At 35.2% G+C, this 21,009-nt stretch overlaps 1 protein-coding gene across 1 annotated transcript; it reads left to right on the top strand.

The window, feature by feature from the left end:
- Window positions 1–1,524: 1,524 nt before the first annotated feature.
- LOC123554786 (integral membrane protein 2B-like) lies at window positions 1,525–20,448 on the top strand. The gene is made up of 6 exons (XM_045345133.2): window positions 1,525–1,715; window positions 10,232–10,396; window positions 11,118–11,309; window positions 11,797–11,907; window positions 16,500–16,659; window positions 17,161–20,448. Exons 1-6 carry the CDS (start codon window positions 1,641–1,643, stop codon window positions 17,235–17,237), a joined length of 780 nt encoding a protein of 259 aa, XP_045201068.2. The 5' UTR covers window positions 1,525–1,640; the 3' UTR covers window positions 17,238–20,448.
- The last annotated feature ends 561 nt before the right edge of the window (window positions 20,449–21,009 follow it).

The following is a 21,009-nucleotide window of genomic DNA, read 5'->3' as shown; positions in this document are numbered from 1 at the left end:
GTTACTAGCACCCAGAAATAGCACACCTGGATATAGGTAGTCCGTTAAATATACCAACGTTACTAGCATTGCGACATAACAGAGACCTAACTTATATATTCTGAATGACCAATTTCATTATTAAGAACCAGTGGCACCTCATCAACAACTCAGCCTGGGAAAATCGGGTTTTTTTTTTCTCAAAGAAACAGCCGGACTGAGCGTGCGGAAGCTCTCGTTCTCTAAAGCCCTCTACAGACGGTAGGTTTTTGTTGTACAACACTAATTATCTCAAAGATGTACAATTTTGAAATTGTACATTTTTCACATACAGACAGTACAATTTTGAAATTGTACATTTTTCACATACAGACAGTATTCCATTCTCATAAAAATCACAGAGATTTATCTAGTAAACATAGTGCAGCAGGTACTGAAAAAAATGTAACTATTAATAATAAAAATAATATTCACCTTTTTATGTTCCATAAATTTGATTACGTATGACACAAATGAGTCACGCCATGAGAAAACCAACATAGTGGCTCTGCGACCAGCATGGATGCAGACCAGCCTGTGCATCCGTGCAGTCTGGTCATGATCAATGATGTTTGCTTTCAAACTCTATTACAATTAGAGAAACCGTTAGGGAACAGCATGGACCAGACTCGGAAATGCACTAAGTTGGTTTTCTCATGGCGCGGCTCAAATCATTTAACTTTTCAGTGTCATCCTTTTTCTATTATGCATTAGAAGCCATTTTATATTAAGATTTGTGTTTATTTTTTGGACAATTATTCTGGAATTTCATTCACTTGCCTCTTATCAACTAATTATTTACCAATTTGTTGCTTGTCAACGTGGGTGGTACGTAAGACAAAACTTACGAAATAGAACATGTCCTAATCTGTAAGTCAAGACTTAAGATTTACGAAATCAAGGAATAGCATCATACACACGATACTATTTGGCTGTACATCTTGAATTTAATTGGTGTTGTACAACAAAAACCTACCGTCTGTAGAGGGCTTAAGACAGTGGTAGATCACTGCAGGTAATTCCTTGCAATATTTTACTGTTAACACATGAGTGGCTACCACACACCTGTTGGACATTTTCAGAACAAGTATATATGCCTATATGGCCATTGTGCATAAATTGCAACCGGACAAGACGCCTAAGAACATAGCGCTTGTGTTAGAGATCGGTGATGACAGCCTTTTCCGGGAAGCCAAGTCCAGTAAATTTATTTGCTCAAGTAACATTCTTCTAATGAGCCTTTTACACCGACCAAGATAAATGCTGCATATGATTCCAAAGATTTTGCTACTGTTAATGTGCTTGTGTCATATCCTGTTATCATTGTTTAAATACATCGTTTTCAGAGAAAAAAATCACTAAATCTACAGTAGAAAATCTTTGATAAAAGAGGAGGTCAGAGTTAAAAATTTTTAGTTTAGTTTTAATAAGGAACCGCATAATACATTATTAAACCGACATTGTACAAATTTCGTTTACAGTAAATTATTACAATAGGTCAATCGTGACATCATTTCCTGAAAAACAAGGAAAAAAGCAAAATACAAAATATTTAGAGAAAGAAGGAAGGCAAATTGCTTGTCATTTTCCATTTTATCTGAGCTCCGTCTTTGCAAAACAAAATGACCATCATTAAGGTGTCGAAGGATGGTAAAATTATTGGAAAGAAAAAGGTGGATGAGACCGTAGTTCCTCTTGTAAGTTGCTAACCAAGATTTGTTACTTCTGTAGTTTTATAATTTGTTTTTACGTAATTTTTCAATATTGAAAGCAATGTATTTTTAATCAAAGAACTTTCATTAAAGTAAGTGTTTTATAGATGGGTTAAAATATTTGCATTTTCCATATCGACATCAAGATTTTAGAGTGGACAGAACAACAACAAATTCGGAGTAGTCCAAATAAATTAGGATGTTTTGGGACAGCGTGATTTATATATAACTGTCGCTGTCTCCGTCACGTCCAAACTTATTCAGCATATTTCTGTTAGGAAGTCTCCAATGAAATCCATTGGGAAGGTTTCTGGTACATGTACAAAGCACAGGTGCTAGACACATAATCAAATATTTTATATATGTATATAAAAATATAAGGTGTCCAATGGGACAAAAACCTCATTCTGAACAAACAAGGATACTGCTGCAAGAAACAACAAGATCCCGGTTTTCTCTTTGTGGTCACCTCTTGAAAGCATCAATCCACGAGTTTCACACAAAATACCACGATTTTCAATCCATGTTGTTATCGACGTCCATTCTATACATGTATACCAGTGATTTTTTTACTTTTTTTGGCAACAGCCCATGCCTTTTCAGTTGGGAATTTTTAGCGCGATAAACAAAATTGGGAAAAATTAACAAACCTTAATAAAGAAATCATTTTGAAAAGTTTTATTTTAAAGTAAATTTATTTCAGATATGCACTGAGGTTGAACAGACAGGACAGACAGGTTATTTTCTGATGTCACAGGATCTGATGGCTCAGATAGCTTAGGGTCACCATGAGCTTCTGTTGATTTCTGTCATTTTGTGGGGACTCAGATTTGTTGGACAGATCACTTTGCTTTTCTGACATTTGATTTGAATTTAATTTCTCTTTAACTTTTCCAAAAGATGTGCGAATGTCCGGAGTACCGATGTTGTGTTTAAGTTTTATTTTCTTATTATAATATTTGGAATTATGCGACATTTTTCGATAATTTAGGTAATTTTCTAACAATTTTTTACGGCTCATTTTGACGCACGAAAAAGCGTTTAGTGACCTTGATGGAAGTCATACTAAATGCCGTACTATGCCGTGACCCGTTTTATGTAAACAAGGCGCTTCGAGTTGGCAACAAAATTCTGCGAATAAACCATAATTAGAGTCGGAATTTTTATGATTATTTGCATCGTTTTAGTTCAACTTTCACAAGAAATCAATCTAATTGGGAAAAATCATCTCGTTTTGGGGAATTTTTAAGCATTTTTTGGGAATTTTGACCATTTTTGTCAGTTGGGAAGACGCCGAATTTTGGAGTCAAATTGGCGCAAAAAAAATCACTGTATACAAAAATGATTTCTGGTCGATTCCAACGAAATAAAAAACGGCAAGAACTTCCACACACTTTCAATATACAAACTCTTTTCCAGTCAATGCTAAACAAACTATTTTCCAGTCAATGCGACAGGTAAGGCTTGGAGGGATGACAAAGTTCTATAAAATATCAGATAATAAAATAACTTAATAAGTCAACCCGATAAGTCAAATGAGTAAGGCTACGCTCAGAGTAAAATCTACATATTTATACCCCCACAAAAGGAAGTTTGGTGGTGGGGGGTTATATAGGAGTGAGCTTGTTGGTCTGTCGGTCAGTTGGTTTTCATGGTTTCCGGATGATAACTCATGAAAGGCCTGCCCAATTTAAATAATTTTTGGTACACAGGTGTAACATCAGAAAATGCAGGTCAAGTTCGACTTTGGAGTCAGTAGGTCAAGGTCACAGTGACCCTGAACAGTTAAACGGTTTCCTGATCATAACTTGAGAACACTTTGGCCTAGGATCATAAATTTTGGTACACAGGTGTAACATCATGAAATACAGGTCAAATTCAACTTTGAGGTCAGTAGGTCAAGGTCACAGTGACTCTGAGCAGTTAAACGGATGATAACTTGAAAACGCTTGGGTCTAGGAACATAAATTTTTGTATACAGGTGTAACATGATAAAATACAGGTCACAGCATGCCCACTCATTTTTAAAGTTAAGGGTACATGTACCCCCTGCTTTTGCAAAATAGGGATACACTTCAAAATTTGGGGGTACACTACAGGGCAGATCTTAAATTTTTTTATTTAACTACTGAAATTTATATATACATGTTTTTCTTTTTTTTTCATGCAGAACTCGATAACAGATGAGATAATTTTAGAAAATTTAAATTGCTTTTCCAAAGTTAAGATAGGAAATTCTGAATCACAGGACCTCTCCCTATATTATGCTAAATATAAATAAGTTTTCAGCAAGGTTCATGTATTCCCAATTTCATGAACGGAACACGATTCGTCCGAAATAGCAGAGTCAACTGAAGACTGGTAAAAATCGCCGATCAGTAATAAATGCCCAAACTATTACAGATATGCACTGTGTATCAAAATTGCAGTTAAATATCGAAAAAAAATAATACTGTTAACCTTTTGCTGAGTTCATAAAAGCTGAAATGCTTTCTTGCATTTCGTATCCATATACATTTTTTGCACACGACCCGACATCTGACTAAAACACTTACCAAACCCCTCTATGCGGCTGACAGTTAGACGAGAATTCAGTGATGGAAACTGAATTATCACGTCCCTGGACCAGATTTGTGTTCTAGCCCGTACCAAACAATTGGCAAGTGCGCGATGAATTAAACAGCGATTTGGCAGCTGAACATAGGAGTTTTGAATCTCTGCGTGCATGTACCCCCAACAAGTGATTTTTATGTGTGCATTTGATATTTTGTGCATGATTCACGTACTGCAGTGCGTGAATGGGCATGCTGGGTCAAATTTGACTATAAGGTTAGTAGGTCAAAGGTCAAGGTCACAATGACACGAAACAGTTAAACGGTTTCCGGATGATAACTTAAGAATGTTCGGGCCTAGGATCATGAAAATTGATAGGGAGGTTGGTTATGACCAGCAGATGACCCCTAATGATTTTGAGGTCAGTAGGTCACAGGTCAAGGTCACAGTGATCCGGAACATTAAAACGGTTTTCGGACAATAACTTCAGAACGCTTGGGACTATGATCACAAAACTTAATAGAGAAGTTGGTCATGACCAGCAGAATACCCCTATTGATTTCGAGTTGCATAAGTCAGAGTGACCCGGAACATTTAAACCTTTTCTGGACAATAACTTGAGAACTCCTAGGCCGAGGATCATGAAACTTCATAGGGTGGTTGATCATGACCAGCAGATGACCTCTATTGATTTTGAGGTCAGTAGGTCAAAGGTCAAGCAAGTTCGGCTTTGACATTGGCTTAGTTCTGTGACAAGGCCATAACATTAACTTACCGTATTTCTTTATCCTCAGTTTGTAGAACAGTCTTCAAGTATTCAATGCATGCTACTATGTGTTCGATAATCGAAGACATATTTAATACATACTGTTACAAAACTTACATGTGTTCGATAATCGAACATCATAGCTTCAGAGATGTTATATGCTGTTTTGGATCTCTGAGCTGAAACAAACCCCTTATTGAAACCTAACCAGAAATCTTGCATGCTATAATTTCATCAGATCAATTGCCACAGACTCCCCTTTTAATTTGATAATAATATATTTTTTAATCCATTTTTCTTTTAATCTGGCAGAAAATAAACCACGCAATACCATTTGAAAATGAGTTATACTTAATAGTTTCAATGGTTACGGCCAGCCCAGTACCGCTGTCTGCAATATTTTGCCCACCATTGCAGTTGTCACGTGTGTCAGGATACTGGTTATATGACCCAGGGAAGTGCCTTCGCCTTTAGTATCTTGAACAATGGTTTGGGTCCAATCGCTAAGGTGACAATGTCTTAGACTAGCTGACAAACGATGTAGAATGTCCTTTGTTAAAACGTAAAGCTGGTGAGACCAAATATCTCAGATATAGAATTTTCCTCTGGCTACCTTGCCTAAATGATTCGTGTACCAATGATTCGTAAATGATTTTAATTATGAGCTAGACAATTTCAGGGATCAGGCAAATCAATAAATATTTCAAACTAACAATTTCCATTTAGCTCAAACTCCTATAGGCTGGAGACTCTATACTTGACTGGTCTTTTTGTTGAAGTTCCCGTTAGACAATGTCTTTGAATCAGCAACATACGAGTCCTATCGCATAGATGCTCGGCCTCTGTCCTCTCAACTCTATATGATTGCCCTGACTCCTGGATGCTCAGCGCCTATATGCTATCATATGTAGCATTCAACTACCATATAGGTATTATCCCCGATGCCTTGACTGTACTTCGCCAATAATGCTGAACCGTCTATAAGCTGGAACTCTCCTACTATCTCAGTAGATTACCAAACTCTGGGTCTCTGTCTCAGCTTCCTGATGCTCAGCCTATATATGTTATCGTATATAGCATATATGCTATCGTATATAGCATTCAACTACCCTTAAGGTAAAACTTCTATGCGCTGGCCCTATAGCTCGAAACCTGGTTGAAATTCTGCAACTCTTCTTTAGTCTACGAACTTCCAAAGTCTTCTTTTTGATAATTTATCCGCCCTGACAGGGTAACTGCAATAGTCTCCTTCTCAAGGTACTGGGATAAATTATTAGTTGAATCCTTGATGTGTCTTTTCAACCGCTGGATACCGAATGAGCTCTCTGTCATCCATCTACTTATTTATACCCCAGCAGACATGCTATTTTTAGCTCACCTGTCACAAAGTGACAAGGTGAGCTTTTGTGATCGCGCGGTGTCCGTCGTCCGTGCGTGCGTGCGTGCGTCCGTAAACTTTTGCTTGTGACCACTCTAGAGGTCACATTTTTCATGGGATCTTTATGAAAGTTGGTCAGAATGTTCATCTTGATGATATCTAGGTCAAGTTCGAAACTGGGTCACATGCAGTCAAAAACTAGGTCAGTAGGTCTAAAAATAGAAAAACCTTGTGACCTCTCTAGAGGCCATATATTTCACAAGATCTTCATGAAAATTGGTCAGAATGTTCACCTTGATGATATCTAGGTCAAGTTCGAAACTGGGTCACGTGCCGTCAAAAACTAGGTCAGTAGGTCTAAAAATAGAAAAACCTTGTGACCTCTCTAGAGGCCATATATTTCACAAGATCTTCATGAAAATTAGTCAGAACTTTCACCTTGATGATTTCTAGGTCAAGTTCGAAACTGGGTCACGTGCCATCAAAAACTAGGTCAGTAGGTCAAATAATAGAAAAACCTTGTGACCTCTCTAAAGGTCATATTTTTCATGGGATCTGTATGAAAGTTGGTCTGAATGTTCATCTTGATGATATCTAGGTCATGTTCGAAACTGGGTCACGTGCGGTCAAAAACTACATCAGTAGGTCTAAAAATAGAAAAACCTTATGACCTCTCTAGAGGCCATATATTTCATGAGATCTTCATGAAAGTTGGTCTGAATGTTCACCTTGATGATATCTAGGTCAAGTTCGAAAGTGGGTCACGTGCCTTCAAAAACTAGGTCAGTAGGTCAAATAATATAAAAACCTTGTGACCTCTCTAGAGGCCATATTTTTCATGGGATCTGTATGAAAATTGTTCAGAATGTTCACCTTGATGATATCTAGGTCAAGTTTGAAAGTGGGTCATGTGCCTTCAAAAACTAGGTCAGTAGGTCAAATAATATAAAAAGCTTGTGACCTCTCTAGAGGCCATATTTTTCATGGGATCTGTATGAAAAATGGTCTGAACGTTCACCTTGATGATTTCTAGGTCAAGTTCGAAACTGGGTCACGTGCCATCAAAAACTAGGTCAGTAGGTCAAATAATAGAAAAACCTTGTGACCTCTCTAAAGGTCATATTTTTCATGGGATCTGTATGAAAGTTGGTCTGAATGTTCATCTTGATGATATCTAGGTCATGTTCGAAACTGGGTCACGTGCGGTCAAAAACTACATCAGTAGGTCTAAAAATAGAAAAACCTTATGACCTCTCTAGAGGCCATATTTTTCATGGGATCTGTATGAAAATTGTTCAGAATGTTCACCTTGATGATATCTAGGTCAAGTTTGAAAGTGGGTCACGTGCCTTCAAAAACTAGGTCAGTAGGTCAAATAATATAAAAAGCTTGTGACCTCTCTAGAGGCCATATTTTTCATGGGATCTGTATGAAAAGTGGTCTGAATGTTCATCTTGATGATATTTAGGTCAAGTTCGAAAGTGGGTCACGTGCCGTCAAAAACTAGGTCAGTAGGTCAAATAATAGAAAAACCTTGTGACCTCTCTAAAGGCCATATTTTTCATGGGATCTGTATGAAAATTGGTCTGAATGTTCATCTTGATGATATCTAGGACAAGTTCGAAACAGGGTCATGTGCGGTCAAAAACTAGGTCAGTAGGTCTAAAAATAGAAAAACCTTGTGACCTCTCTAGAGGCCATACTTGTGAATGGATCTCCATAAAAATTGGTCAGATTGTTCATCTTGATGATATCTAGGTCAGATTTGAAACTGGGTCACGTGCCATAAAAAACTAGGTCAGTAGGTCAAATATTAAAAAAAACTTGTAACCTCTCTAGAGGCCATACTTTTCATGGGATCTGTATGGAAGTTGGTCTGAATGTTCATCTTGATGATATCTAGGTCAAATTTGAAACTGGGTCAACTGCGGTCAAAAACTAGGTCAGTAGGTCTAAAAATAGAAAAACCTTTTGACCACTCTAGAGGCCATATTTTTCAATGGATCTTCATGAAAATTGATCTGAATGTTCACCTTGATGATATCTATGTCAGTTTCGAAACTGGGTCACGTGCCATCAAAAACTAGGTCAGTAGGTATAAAAATAGAAAAACCTTGTGACCTCTCTAGAGGCCATATTTTTCATGAGATCTGCATGAAAATTAGTGAGAATGTTCACCTTGATGATATCTGGATAAAATTCAAAACAGGGTCACGTACCTTCGAAATCTAGGTCAAATAATAGAAAAACCTTGTGACCTCTCTAGAGACCATATTTTTCAATGGATCTTCATGAAAATTAGTCAGAATTTTTATCTTGATAATATCTAGGTCAAGTTCGAAACTGGGTCACATGAGCTCAAAAACTAGGTCACTATGTCAAATAATAGAAAAAATGACGTCATACTCGAAACTGGGTCATGTGGGAAGAGGTGAGCGATTCAGGACCATCATGGTCCTCTTGTTAGAACTTGTTTCTGATTGGTCCAAATTTAAACATAACATTTTACAATGAGTACTTGCTCTATCAAATATCTGGTTCCCTTTAACTTTTGTATATGACATAATGTGCGAAGCTGGGACCCAGCTATCCATATAATGAACCCAAATTAACCATAAATGACCCAAATTCTATTAATAACAGCAATTCAACAAAAATTATAGCAATGGCAACATGAAAAAGGAGTCAAGCACTATCTGTGCTTATATGTTACGTTATCAATATATTAAATATACAAATTATTCTGACAACGTGATCAAAGTACTCTTCATTTTGAAAACAAATCGCGCCGTAAAGAATCGGAATTTTTGTGAATTTAAACTTTCTAAGGTATGATTTTATGAATTCGTTAAAAATTCTTTCATTTTTAAGTCCTCTAAATTCAATAAATATAAAAAATAATCCTGAAATTCAAAAATAACCATGTGTTACGAACTTCGCATGACGTCATCAGTTTCTTGTAAGAGTAAGTGCGCAGATGTTGCGGTTTTACCTGGTTAGGTAAACAAATGGGGTTACGCCATAACTTAATGGACGCGAACATCAGAATATAAAAATAGCGTTAGTTAAGTTATGGTAGCCAGAACTAGCATTAAATAAGTCTTCCATTATTGGACACACATTTAGAAGTTTATGTCAAATATGTCTTCAGATATTTGGACATATAAATATAGTTAAAATAGAGGTAAGATAATTTAACATAAAAGGTCCTTGTGTGTGACACTCTACCAAGATTGTTCATATCATTCTGATTCATCAGAAAACATGGTAGCCAGTGGGTGTGGTCATGTCTTCCCTATATGTGTATATTGCAAGCCTTAAAAATGTTATCAGAAACAGCAAGCCCAATTTTAATTTCATTGTCAGAAACAGCTGGCCCTTTTAAAAATGTAGATCTACTGTTTCATAATAATTTCACAGACATTTTCCTTGCATAATTATCTTCCAAAACTGTTGCAGCAAGCAGTGTATCAGTGAGCAACCTTGGGGCCGTTATGGCCCACTTGTTTTGGTATTTGGTAATCCTGTATGTCAGAGTTCAAGGTCACATTGACCTTGACTGAAAACGATATCCACTCGGTCAAAGCTGTCGGTTTCTTGTTGTCAGTACCCGGTAGATGTCCCAGTTGTTACTGAGGTCATTTGATTGACGTTCAAGGTCACTTACCTTCACATTCTTATAAACAGATTAATTTTCATGAAAAAATCTTTTCATCAACCAATTCTCAGTAATTCTTTTTTTTTTTAATAGAAAGTTTACTATGAAGTTATGAGTATTTTATTGATTTTTCTTTGCATTTACAGGCTCCAGAAAGTAATGAAACAACTGGTAGGACTTTACACATCTCTTATGTACCAAGTACAAAGTCAAAGCGCCTGGTGAATGTTTTCCTCTTGATAATTGCCTTGTTGGTACTCAGTGCAGGAATCATTGGAGGGGTGTATCTCTACAAGTATATGCAACACAGGGTAAGTACATTCCTGTGTAACATTAAACATACATTATGTAATATTGCCCCGCTGTTTCACTGTATAGAATTGCCAGACAGTTATAGATAAGTTCACTCATTTCTAGCTTCATTTATAAATCAATATTAAGGGATTTTCCTAAGAGTATGTGATTGAATATGATGCAGGAAGAACAACAAAAATCGTGTTTAGATTTGTTCTCTTCATTCGTATTTATATATATATATATGCACTGAACCAATTATTTGAATGTTTATAGGCCATGCATTGACAAACAGAAATTGTTATAACAAAGGTATTGTTTTTGTTTGTTGGTTGGTTGGTAAAATTACATTCTAAAATTGCTGGTAAATATTTCACAAGATACAAGATAGAAGAAGCTTTATTTATGTTGGATTCAGTATAACAAGTTAACATAATCTTACATAAAATAAAGGTTACAGAGATAAAGCATGTAAGTTGAAAGATACAAGGTTAATTGTGTTAAAGCATGATTTAAACATACATAAGTAATTGAAAATATTAAGCAGCTAGTATCTGTGGCAAGGTAAAATCTTAATTACATAAGACTTCAATTGTTTAAAAAAAAATCTTCTTTATTGACATGTATCTTTATTTTAAATGTGATTTTCAAAGCTATTTTTATCAAATGGCAGATATTTATAAAAATATTAATTTTAGAAGTTAACATATTGGTTTGCACTGACTAATATATTTCCAGCATAAGGTGTCGAGAATTTCGGTACAGTACCAAGATGCTACTCAGCCAAAGGCTGAGCAGCAAACGGCAGCAATGACGTACATGACCATGGAAGAAGACATTGATATTCGCTTGGATGAAGAGGTTGAGAGAATTGAAGTTCCCAGATTCGATGAATGCCGTCAGTCTGTCATTCTACATGATTTCCACATGGTAGGCTTACCAGCTAACTTTTTGTGGTGTCAGTTGACATTTGTCTGTCTGTTAGATCATTTTAGACCTAGAGTTTTGTGTACCGTTCTTACTCTGGAAATAGATCAGTGAACATTTTACAGTTGAAATTCTGGAACTAATTAAAGGCACTTTGATCAAGGCTATTTTACTTTTAGTGTTTAATGATGCTTAAGAATTTCATTTTAACTCCCTGTAAGTCTCCCTCCATATGGTTGACTAAGTAGACATTCTCTCTAATCCTGTATAATCTGTTAGTCCCCTACCCGTTAAAACTGATTATTTCACTTGTGGGGATGGTTTTCTCCATGTCTGTCAATTTCTGTCATTCACACTAGTGCGATCCTGCTATAACTTGAAAGTGCAAGATAATTTTTTCATGAAATTTTGTAATGGCAATATTGAGAACCTGCACATCCTCTTACTTTCATGCGGTACCAAAAATAGTCTTGTTACGTGTCTGTTATAGAACTACACAGTGATTGTTGACACCGAAGACCAGGAGTGTTTCATCATGGATCTTGACAGGAAAGAAATGAGCCCACCAAAGTCATTTGCTGAGCTCATCAGAAAATATGCCGTAAGTACAAAAAATTATTTCCTTAACGCTTAAACTGAGAATTAGTAAAACACTTAATATTGTCTTTTTAAGTTGACTGAAAAGTAGTGATAATAAGAAAATCCAAACAATCTTTTAAAAAAATTGAAGAAAATTATTCATAAGAATATAGGGCCTACCCGGTGCAAAAAATGAATTCTTGCTAAATTTTAATAAACCAATTTGACTGTTAAATACAATACTAGATTAAGGTAAACATTTTCATAAGCCCACTTTGCTTTGGCTGTTAATTAGTACATGTGGAAAGAAATTATTCATATAAATCACTTGATTGATGTTCAGTATTAGGTTGCTGATATGTGATTGGTTGTAGGGATAGTGGGGTCAATTGACCATTACTAAATTTTGCAGTGTATCATTTTAAATATACAAAATATTGAAGGCTAGTTTCTCAATTTCCAAAAATGAAATGACCTTCTAACAATAAATTTAACAGTTTTTGTAATTAGTAACCAGAAGTTTAATTGACACTTTCATCCAGTAACAACAAGGTTATTGCCCATTACAAAATACAAGTAAATTTATTGTATGGACAGCTCAAACTGTTTTTAGCTCACCTGTCACAAAGTGACAAGGTGAGCTTTTGTGATCGCGCGGTGTCCGTCGTCCGTCCGTGCGTCCGTAAACTTTTGCTTGTGACCACTCTAGAGGTCACATTTTTCATGGGATCTTTATGAAAGTTGGTCAGAATGTTCATCTTGATGATATCTAGGTCAGGTTCGAAACTGGGTCACGTGCCATCAAAAACAAGGTCAGTAGGTCTAAAAATAGAAAAACCTTGTGACCTCTCTAGAGGCCATATATTTCACAAGATCTTCATGAAAATTGGTCAGAATGTTCACCTTGATGATATCTAGGTCAAGTTCGAAACTGGGTCACGTGCCGTCAAAAACTAGGTCAGTAGGTCTAAAAATAGAAAAACCTTGTGACCTCTCTAGAGGCCATATATTTCACAAGATCTTCATGAAAATTGGTCAGAATGTTCACCTTGATGATATCTAGGTCAAGTTCAAAACTGGGTCACGTGCCCTCAAAAACTAGGTCAGTAGGTCTTAAAATAGAAAAACCTTGTGACCTCTCTAGAGACCATATTTTTCATGAGATCTTCATGAAAATTGGTCAGAATTTTTATCTTGATAATATCTAGGTCAAGTTCAAAACTGGGTCACATGAGCTCAAAAACTAGGTCAGTAGGTCAAATAATAGAAAAACCTTGTGACCTCTCTAAAGGCCATATTTTTCATGGGATCTGTATGAAAGTTGGTCTGAATGTTCATCTTGATGATATCTAGGTCAAGTTCGAAACTGGGTCACATGCAGTCAAAAACTAGGTCAGTAGGTCTAAAAATAGAAAAACCCTGTGACATCACTAGAGGCCATATATTTCATGAGATCTTCATGAAAATTGGTCAGAATGTTCATCTTGATGATATCTAGGTCAAGTTCGAAACTGGGTCACGTGCCATCAAAAACTAGGTCAGTAGGTCTAAAAATAGAAAAACCTTGTGACCTCTCTAGAGGCCATATATTTCACAAGATCTTCATGAAAATTGGTCAGAATGTTCACCTTGATGATATCTAGGTCAAGTTCGAAACTGGGTCACGTGCCTTCAAAAACTAGGTCAGTAGGTCTAAAAATAGAAAAACCTTGTGACCTCTCTAGAGGCCATATATTTCACAAGATCTTCATGAAAATTGGTCAGAATGTTCACCTTGATGATATCTAGGTCAAGTTCGAAACTGGGTCACGTGCCCTCAAAAACTAGGTCAGTAGGTATAAAAATAGAAAAACCTTGTGACCTCTCTAGAGACCATATTTTTCATGAGATCTTCATGAAAATTGGTCAGAATTTTTATCTTGATAATATCTAGGTCAAGTTCAAAACTAGGTCATATGAGCTCAAAAACTAGGTCAGTAGGTCAAATAATAGAAAAACCTTGTGACCTCTCTAAAGGCCATATTTTTCATGGGATCTGTATGAAAGTTGGTCTGAATGTTCATCTTGATGATATCTAGGTCAAGTTCGAAACTGGGTCACATGCAGTCAAAAACTAGGTCAGTAGGTCTAAAAATAGAAAAACCCTGTGACATCACTAAGCCATATATTTCATGAGATCTTCATGAAAATTGGTCAGAATGTTCATCTTGATGATATCTAGGTCAAGTTCGAAAGTGGGTCACATGCCTACAAAAACTAGGTCAGTAGGTCAAATTATAGAAAAACCTTGTGACCTCTCTAGAGGCCATATTTTTCATGGGATCTGTATGAAAAATGGTCTGAATGTTCATCTTGATGATATCTAGGTCAAGTTCAAAAGTGGGTCACGTGCCTTCAAAAGCTAGGTTAGTAGGTCAAATAATAGAAAGACCTTGTGACCTCTCTAAAGACCATATTTTTCATGGGATCTGTATGAAAATTGGTCTGAATGTTCATCTTGATGATATCTAGGTCAAGTTCGAAACAGGGTCATATGCGGTCAAAAACTAGGTCAGTAGGTCTAAAAATAGAAAAACCTTGTGACCTCTCTAGAGGCCATACTTTTGAATGGATCTCCATAAAAATTGGTCAGAATGTTCACCTTGGTGATATCTAGGTCAAGTTTGAAACTGGGTCATGTGCCTTCAAAAACTAGGTCAGTAGGTCAAATAATAAAAAAACCTTGTGACCTCTCTAGAGGCCATACTTTTTATGGGATCTGTATGAAAGTTGGTCTGAATGTTCATCTTGATGATATCTAGATTAAATTTGAAACTGGGTCAACTGCGGTCAAAAACTAGGTCAGTAGGTCCAAAATTATTAAAATCTTTTGACCTCTCTAGAGGCCATATTTTTCACTGGCTCTTCATGAAAATTGATCTGAATCTTCACCTTGATGATATCTAGGTCAGTTTCGAAACTGGGTCACGTGCGGTCAAAAACTAGGCCAGTAGGTATAAAAATAGAAAAACCTTGTGACCTCTCTAGAGGCCATATTTTTCATGAGATCTTCATGAAAATTAGTGAGAATGTTGATGATATCTAGGTAAAGTTCAAAAGAGGGTCACGTACCTTCGAAAATTAGGTCAATAGGTCAAATAATAGAAAAACCTTGTGACCTCTCTAGAGACCATATTTTTCAATGGAGCTTCATGAAAATTGGTCAGAATTTTTATCTTGATAATATCTAGGTCAAGTTCAAAACTGGGTCACATGAGCTCAAAAACTAGGTCACTATGTCAAATAATAGAAAAAACGACGTCATACTCAAAACTGGGTCATGTGGGAAGAGGTGAGCGATTCAGGACCATCATGGTCCTCTTGTTCTGTTTGTTAAAGTGCTCAGTCTGTTTTTCCCCTTAAATACTAGAATGATAATTTTTCTTTGAAATTATGCATTGTATGCACAATGCATTTTATATACTTGCTTGATGGATGCTCACCAAATTTAGTGATAGGTAACTTTGCTTAGGTCTATCTCAGGTTTGCTCTGTTTGACTGCACTTAATGATCTGCAAAAACTATAATGAGGTGGGTGAGTATGCCCATACTAGTAACATTTTTTCCTCTCATGAACCATTTGGTAATGTTTTTCTGAACTTGATCAGAAGTATCTTTGCATGACTTTACTTAAGTTTATTTTATCATGTAAGATGTTCATGACCCAAGTGTTTATTGTTGTGTTCTTTTCTTCCTCTTTAAGCAGATACTGTGTAATGTATGTCTTCAAGATGATTAAGTAAGCTTGAAAAATGTAGGAAATAAGTTCAGACTCTATAAGTGGATCAAGGAAAATGATACTTAATAGGAATCTAAAGTTATAACTTCCTAGAGTGTAGTTTGAAGAGGGGGAATTTTCTCCTTGATAACATATACACTGTGCAATGAACGCACAGTGAATGACTAACCGGTTCAGTGTCAGTGCACTTTGTTTGCAGCATGAAAGAACATTTCACTTGTTAACATTTACTGCTGTAATAAAAAGTTTTATTTCACCATACAGACCCATAGACATGGGAGGTTGAAGTTTTATAGGACCTGTTTTGTGTGCAGTCCAGAACTAAAGGGATTTTAATATTTTCAGTACAGATGTTCCTCAAAATGACATATTTGTCCTGTGCAAGAGCCACAGTGTATCCCACACAGGTCCCAGGTCTGTAGCCCAAAGGCCACACTTGGAGATCAAAGGTTTTAACTCTGCCATCTTTGAACTTTTAAATTTAATATTAAGCACAGGGAGATGACTTTTCATACACAGACCAAAGCTCTGAGATATTATAATTATAAAACATGGTCATTTCAGCCATTCCCAAAGTTCATAACTGATGGAAAACATACAGTGTTTAAGACAAGATACAGGCTGTAAGCACCCAAGTTTCAAATGCTGTGTGCAGTATTCCCAATGGCGGGTGACATAGTTTCTTCATAGAATCATTCTATGAGAATGCTTTATCTGTGTAACATTGTACCACTGTAAATGTTGAGAGTTTAAAAATGACTGGATGTATTTACACATGTGGAAGGTTTGTTTTATATGTTTGTGAAAATTTTTATTGTTAAAACGTTATTTTGCAGTCTGGCTACTACATGCCACGTGTTGATGTGGTAAGACGTGACTACCGTGTCATAACACCGGCTCTGAAGGACCTCAGCTTTGCTGGTCCTGCAATTGCCATGGAATGTGCACACTTTGATTCATACAAACTGGAAAAGAAGGAACCAATACCTGTGATTGGTAATACTTGAAATCTAATTTTTCAGAACTTAAACTTTATTGATGGCACATCAGGGTTTATTTCTAGTGAAATTAATTGTCTGCCATATTATGAAAAGAATGTTTCAAAGGTTTAGATGCAAATAGGGGCTAAAATAGAATCTGTTTAAGTCTGTTTCAGGAAAGTTTTCCTTGCAGATACTCTCTTCAGTTGTAATTAGTAATTCTAGAAAATTAAAATGAGCATGCATTATATCTTATTTGTAAAGGGTATTTTTAAAAGCTCACCCCTTGTGTTAAATGATTTATTTAGATAAAGCAGTACACTAAGTACTATGTAGACCCTTTGTAATAAAAAATCAGAAATCTGAAGTTGTTTGCAGCTGCTTTTCTATTTCTATTTAATTAAGTGTTGTGGTGGGAATATTATAAAAATATATAGGATTGTTCATGATAGAAAGTAGGAAGTTTACATGATGTATATTGGACATCTTCCTGATGACTGTTTCTATTGTATTTCAGAATTCCACTTCAAGTACGTGAAGTCGTATGGTTTCAGTAACCTCCAGAAAGTGATCAAGGACCGCATCTTTAAATAGATTTTCACGAAATGAACAATGTCCCACTGTTATAATATTTCATCTCAAGGTTTCCCGGAAACCTACTTTGTTAACATTTTGTTTTTTATGTATATGATATATTGTGATGCCTACTTTTCTATATGGAGATACCAGACTGGTACAGGCTACTGATACTCGGACACTAGGCCTTGTCAATGTTATACTGGGACACTAGGCCTTGTCAATGTTATACTGGGACACTAGGCCTTGTCAGTGTTATACTGGGACACTAGGCCTTGTCAATGTTCATCACAAAGTGAAGCTCAATAAATATTTCGGTTTGCTTAACAGAATTTCAAGGATAAAAATCTGGCATAATAATGCAATCAAACATGTTTATATCCTATGTGTGGTGAGCTTCAACCAGTTTTGACACATTTAACATTGATGAACTGTTTTTCATGTAAAGTTTATGTATTAGTCAATTTAGAAAATGAAGGGAAAAATGTAACAGTTTTAAGATGTTGAAAATAGTCACTGGTCAGCATTATCAAAATACACAACCCACAGAAAATTTTATGTATCCGCTTAAAGAAACAAAATTTATATCCCATATTGGCAAGCAGCAAACACATAAGTCATTAAAGACTAGTAAACATAGATACCCTTTATTCTGATTATAATGATGTAATTGTTAAAAAGAACTTGCTTTTTTCTGGACCCAAGATAATTGTTGATAATTTGACTGAAAAAGGTTCTTGGGTGATCAGTGTTTTTCACTTGCTTACAGTAGTGAAAAGGGAACAATAACCAATTAATTATCCTGTATAAAATAAATAGGTATATGTGTGACTTGTAAGTAGCAACTATGTTTTGAAGTTTTTAATTCTGAATATAGCTTATACATTTGAAGTAAGCAAATCCTTTCAAATACTGCATCCAATTCATATTTCTTGTCTGTTACAATTGTGCCAAGATTAAAGGCATTATGTGTATAAAAGGACTTAACTCAGAAGTAGAACAGTGCCTGCCTAGGATCAGTGACTGTGCTCCTTAAATCTGTGTTATTATTTAGTTCTTTTTCATACCATATTTTTAATTATCATATTCAAGTTTATGTATCATGTAAATTCATAGTTTAAAGGGGACCAGAATCAGTTTCCCAGTTTTATCTGAAATTGGAGATTAAAAAATACTGAAAAGTCACATTATGTATTAGATGTTTTTTATTAATGCAATTGTAACTATTAAATTCATCTGTTTTGTGAGAAAACTTCCATATTTGCAGTAATTGTTCCATTGACTTCCCAAGAAAATATGTTAATTAGGAATATGTTTGTTAACCTTTGTAAACAAACAGCATGTGAACAAGATGTAAGTTTATCTGAACTGTTTAATATAGGGATAAGGATTTTAAGGGGGAATTTCTTTCCATAGCAGAGAAGTATAAAGAATTAGAAATAAAGCAATTCTGGTTCCCTGCTTGTAAATATATTCATTATATCCATAATATTTTTATTTAGATGTTGTAATTTTAACAAATATACTCAGCTTAACACGTGCACAGAAGATAATGAGAACTTAAACTTATTTTATGTGGCATAAAACCGATGCTTATTTTTAATACTTACATGTTAATCTTCAAACACATTTTTGCTAAAACCAGTATAGTAACGTTCACTTACTGGTACTGATGATAAACTCGAACAGAAAATAAGGTTTTTTACTTGTAACTTTTTTATTTCTGCAAATTGTTATCAGTGGTTGGTATCAAAATAAAGCTTAGCTCTTACTGAATAATTGACATAATTTAAATTTATATTTAGTAAGCAAACTCACAAGAAGTGAGGCCCTGAAAGGGGTATGTAAAATGGGGACTGTAGGAATGTTGACTGATGATAAATTCGACCACTTTGTCATTAAAAAAAATTCTCCAAAGTATTATATTGAAACTTTCCCAAAAATGTTACAACAGTCATTCCCGCTAAAGTAATGAAAAGTGACCAAATGTCAGGCCTTCATGTGTTGACAGTGAGCATGCGCAAAAAACATCCTCTTCCCGGGTATTTTTGGATAAATATTTTTTAAACAGACAAATATAAGTCATTTATTTATACAGAATATTTACCAATTTTGTTTTTGTTTACACCAGTTGGTGTTGTAAGTGGTTGCTATTAGACGGCATGTTCAATTATATAAATAACCGATTGCAATTGAATAATGTGAAGGTGGTCGACTTTATCATCTGTTCGACTTTATCATCAGTACCAGTAGCAATTTATGAAGAAATAAAGAAGTAACTTGAATTTTTTTTCTGTATGATTGTCAGAATGACTTGGCACAATTTGGTTCTTATGTAAGCTAGATGATAGTTATCATTGTTACTTTATATAAAATCAAGAGAAAAGTATGTAATAGGATATTTTTCATTGTGTAATAAGTACTACAACATTATACCTTGAAACCTCAATAACTATACATAATGACACATGAATACTCATGTATACCAAGCAGGTCAAAACAAGTAGTAAAAAATAGATCGTAGACTGTGCAGGTGTTAAGCTGTACCAGCAGTATGTAAATATACTTTGTTTTTGTTAGAGTTACTTCATATTCATATTAATGGTCATGTAAATACATTTTCTTTTCATATCTGTCAGGTATTGATGATTAGATTTTTCAAAAATCTTTTAAAAGTTTGAACATATTTTAAGCAGTGTGTTTTAAGGTGAATGTATCTTTTTTCTTGACTTGGTTAGCTATATGTTAATGACTTAAGTTTTTATAAGGAGTATTAAGGACAGTTAGCAAAAAAATTTAATAACTTGAACATCCATTCAAACATAGTTTAAGCCTGTTAATGAAGCATTATATTTTATTTATTTTTTTCTAAACTTACTTATTTTATTTTGTGTCTTTAATTTTGAACAGATGAAAACAATAAGTTTTTTATACAGTTTTAGTGAGTTGTAGACCATTACATTTTCCACAGTATTGAATATTTGTTTAATGTATAGCAGTAAAATAACTACAGTATTTGTCTGAAGTGAAAGTTTCTACCACCAGGCATGTTTTGATATATGTTCAACAGTTTTTTTTTTTATTAATTAGTGTTTAAAAGTTTACGTTGGCTGTTTTTTACAGATTCAAAATCTGAGAGATGCTTCCTTTTTGTCCAACAAAAGTCAGATTGTATATTTCATGTTTTATAATAGAATCACCAAATAAAACTATTCCGTAATTCTTAAAATTTTGTAGAACCTTTTATTATGCCTGTGATGTTATAATGTTTTGCTCATTCTCTGTAGACCATTTGGTTGTCAGTCAGTAACTAGAGAATGCTAAGAGTGACAGAGGTCAGACAACATAGGTTGATTACCTTTGGTCAGTAGAGAACCCTATTTCTTGACAGATCAGTAGATCAGGGTCTCATTGACCTTGCGACTCGGTGGTTTACACTCTAAGAACTAAAGAATATTATGGCCTACAGTCGTCAGACTTCATTAGAAGATTGTCTGTGGTCAGTAGAGGACATCTATTGTTTTTAGGTCATTAGGTCAAAGGTTGGTCACAGTGACCTTGAGACTGTGGTCAGTAGAGGACATCTATTGTTTTTGAGGTCATTAGGTCAAAGGTTGGTCACAATGACCTTGGGACTGAAAACTGTTTCTGTTCAATAGGTAAATAAGGCAGTGGCATGCAGTTTGCAAGCTTCATAGGATGACTGCCTGGGGATCCATTAGCTTAAAGGTTGAGGTTTCATTAGCGAAAGGTTGAGGTCATATTTGGTATTGTGACTAAAATCTGTATC

Source organism: Mercenaria mercenaria, chromosome 7, assembly GCF_021730395.1.
Source record: "Mercenaria mercenaria strain notata chromosome 7, MADL_Memer_1, whole genome shotgun sequence".
NCBI lineage: Eukaryota > Metazoa > Mollusca > Bivalvia > Venerida > Veneridae > Mercenaria > Mercenaria mercenaria.
This window is presented reverse-complemented; position numbering and strand designations above follow the sequence as displayed.

Excerpts from the sequence above, each read along its gene's own strand:
- LOC123554786 (XM_045345133.2), top strand. The coding sequence starts at position 1,641 with ATGACCATCATTAAGGTGTCGAAGGATGGTAAAATTATTGGAAAGAAA. Across the intron at positions 11,908-16,499 it reads AGCTCATCAGAAAATATGCC|TCTGGCTACTACATGCCACG; the intron begins GTAAGTACAAAA and ends GTTATTTTGCAG. Across the intron at positions 16,660-17,160 it reads GGAACCAATACCTGTGATTG|AATTCCACTTCAAGTACGTG; the intron begins GTAATACTTGAA and ends ATTGTATTTCAG.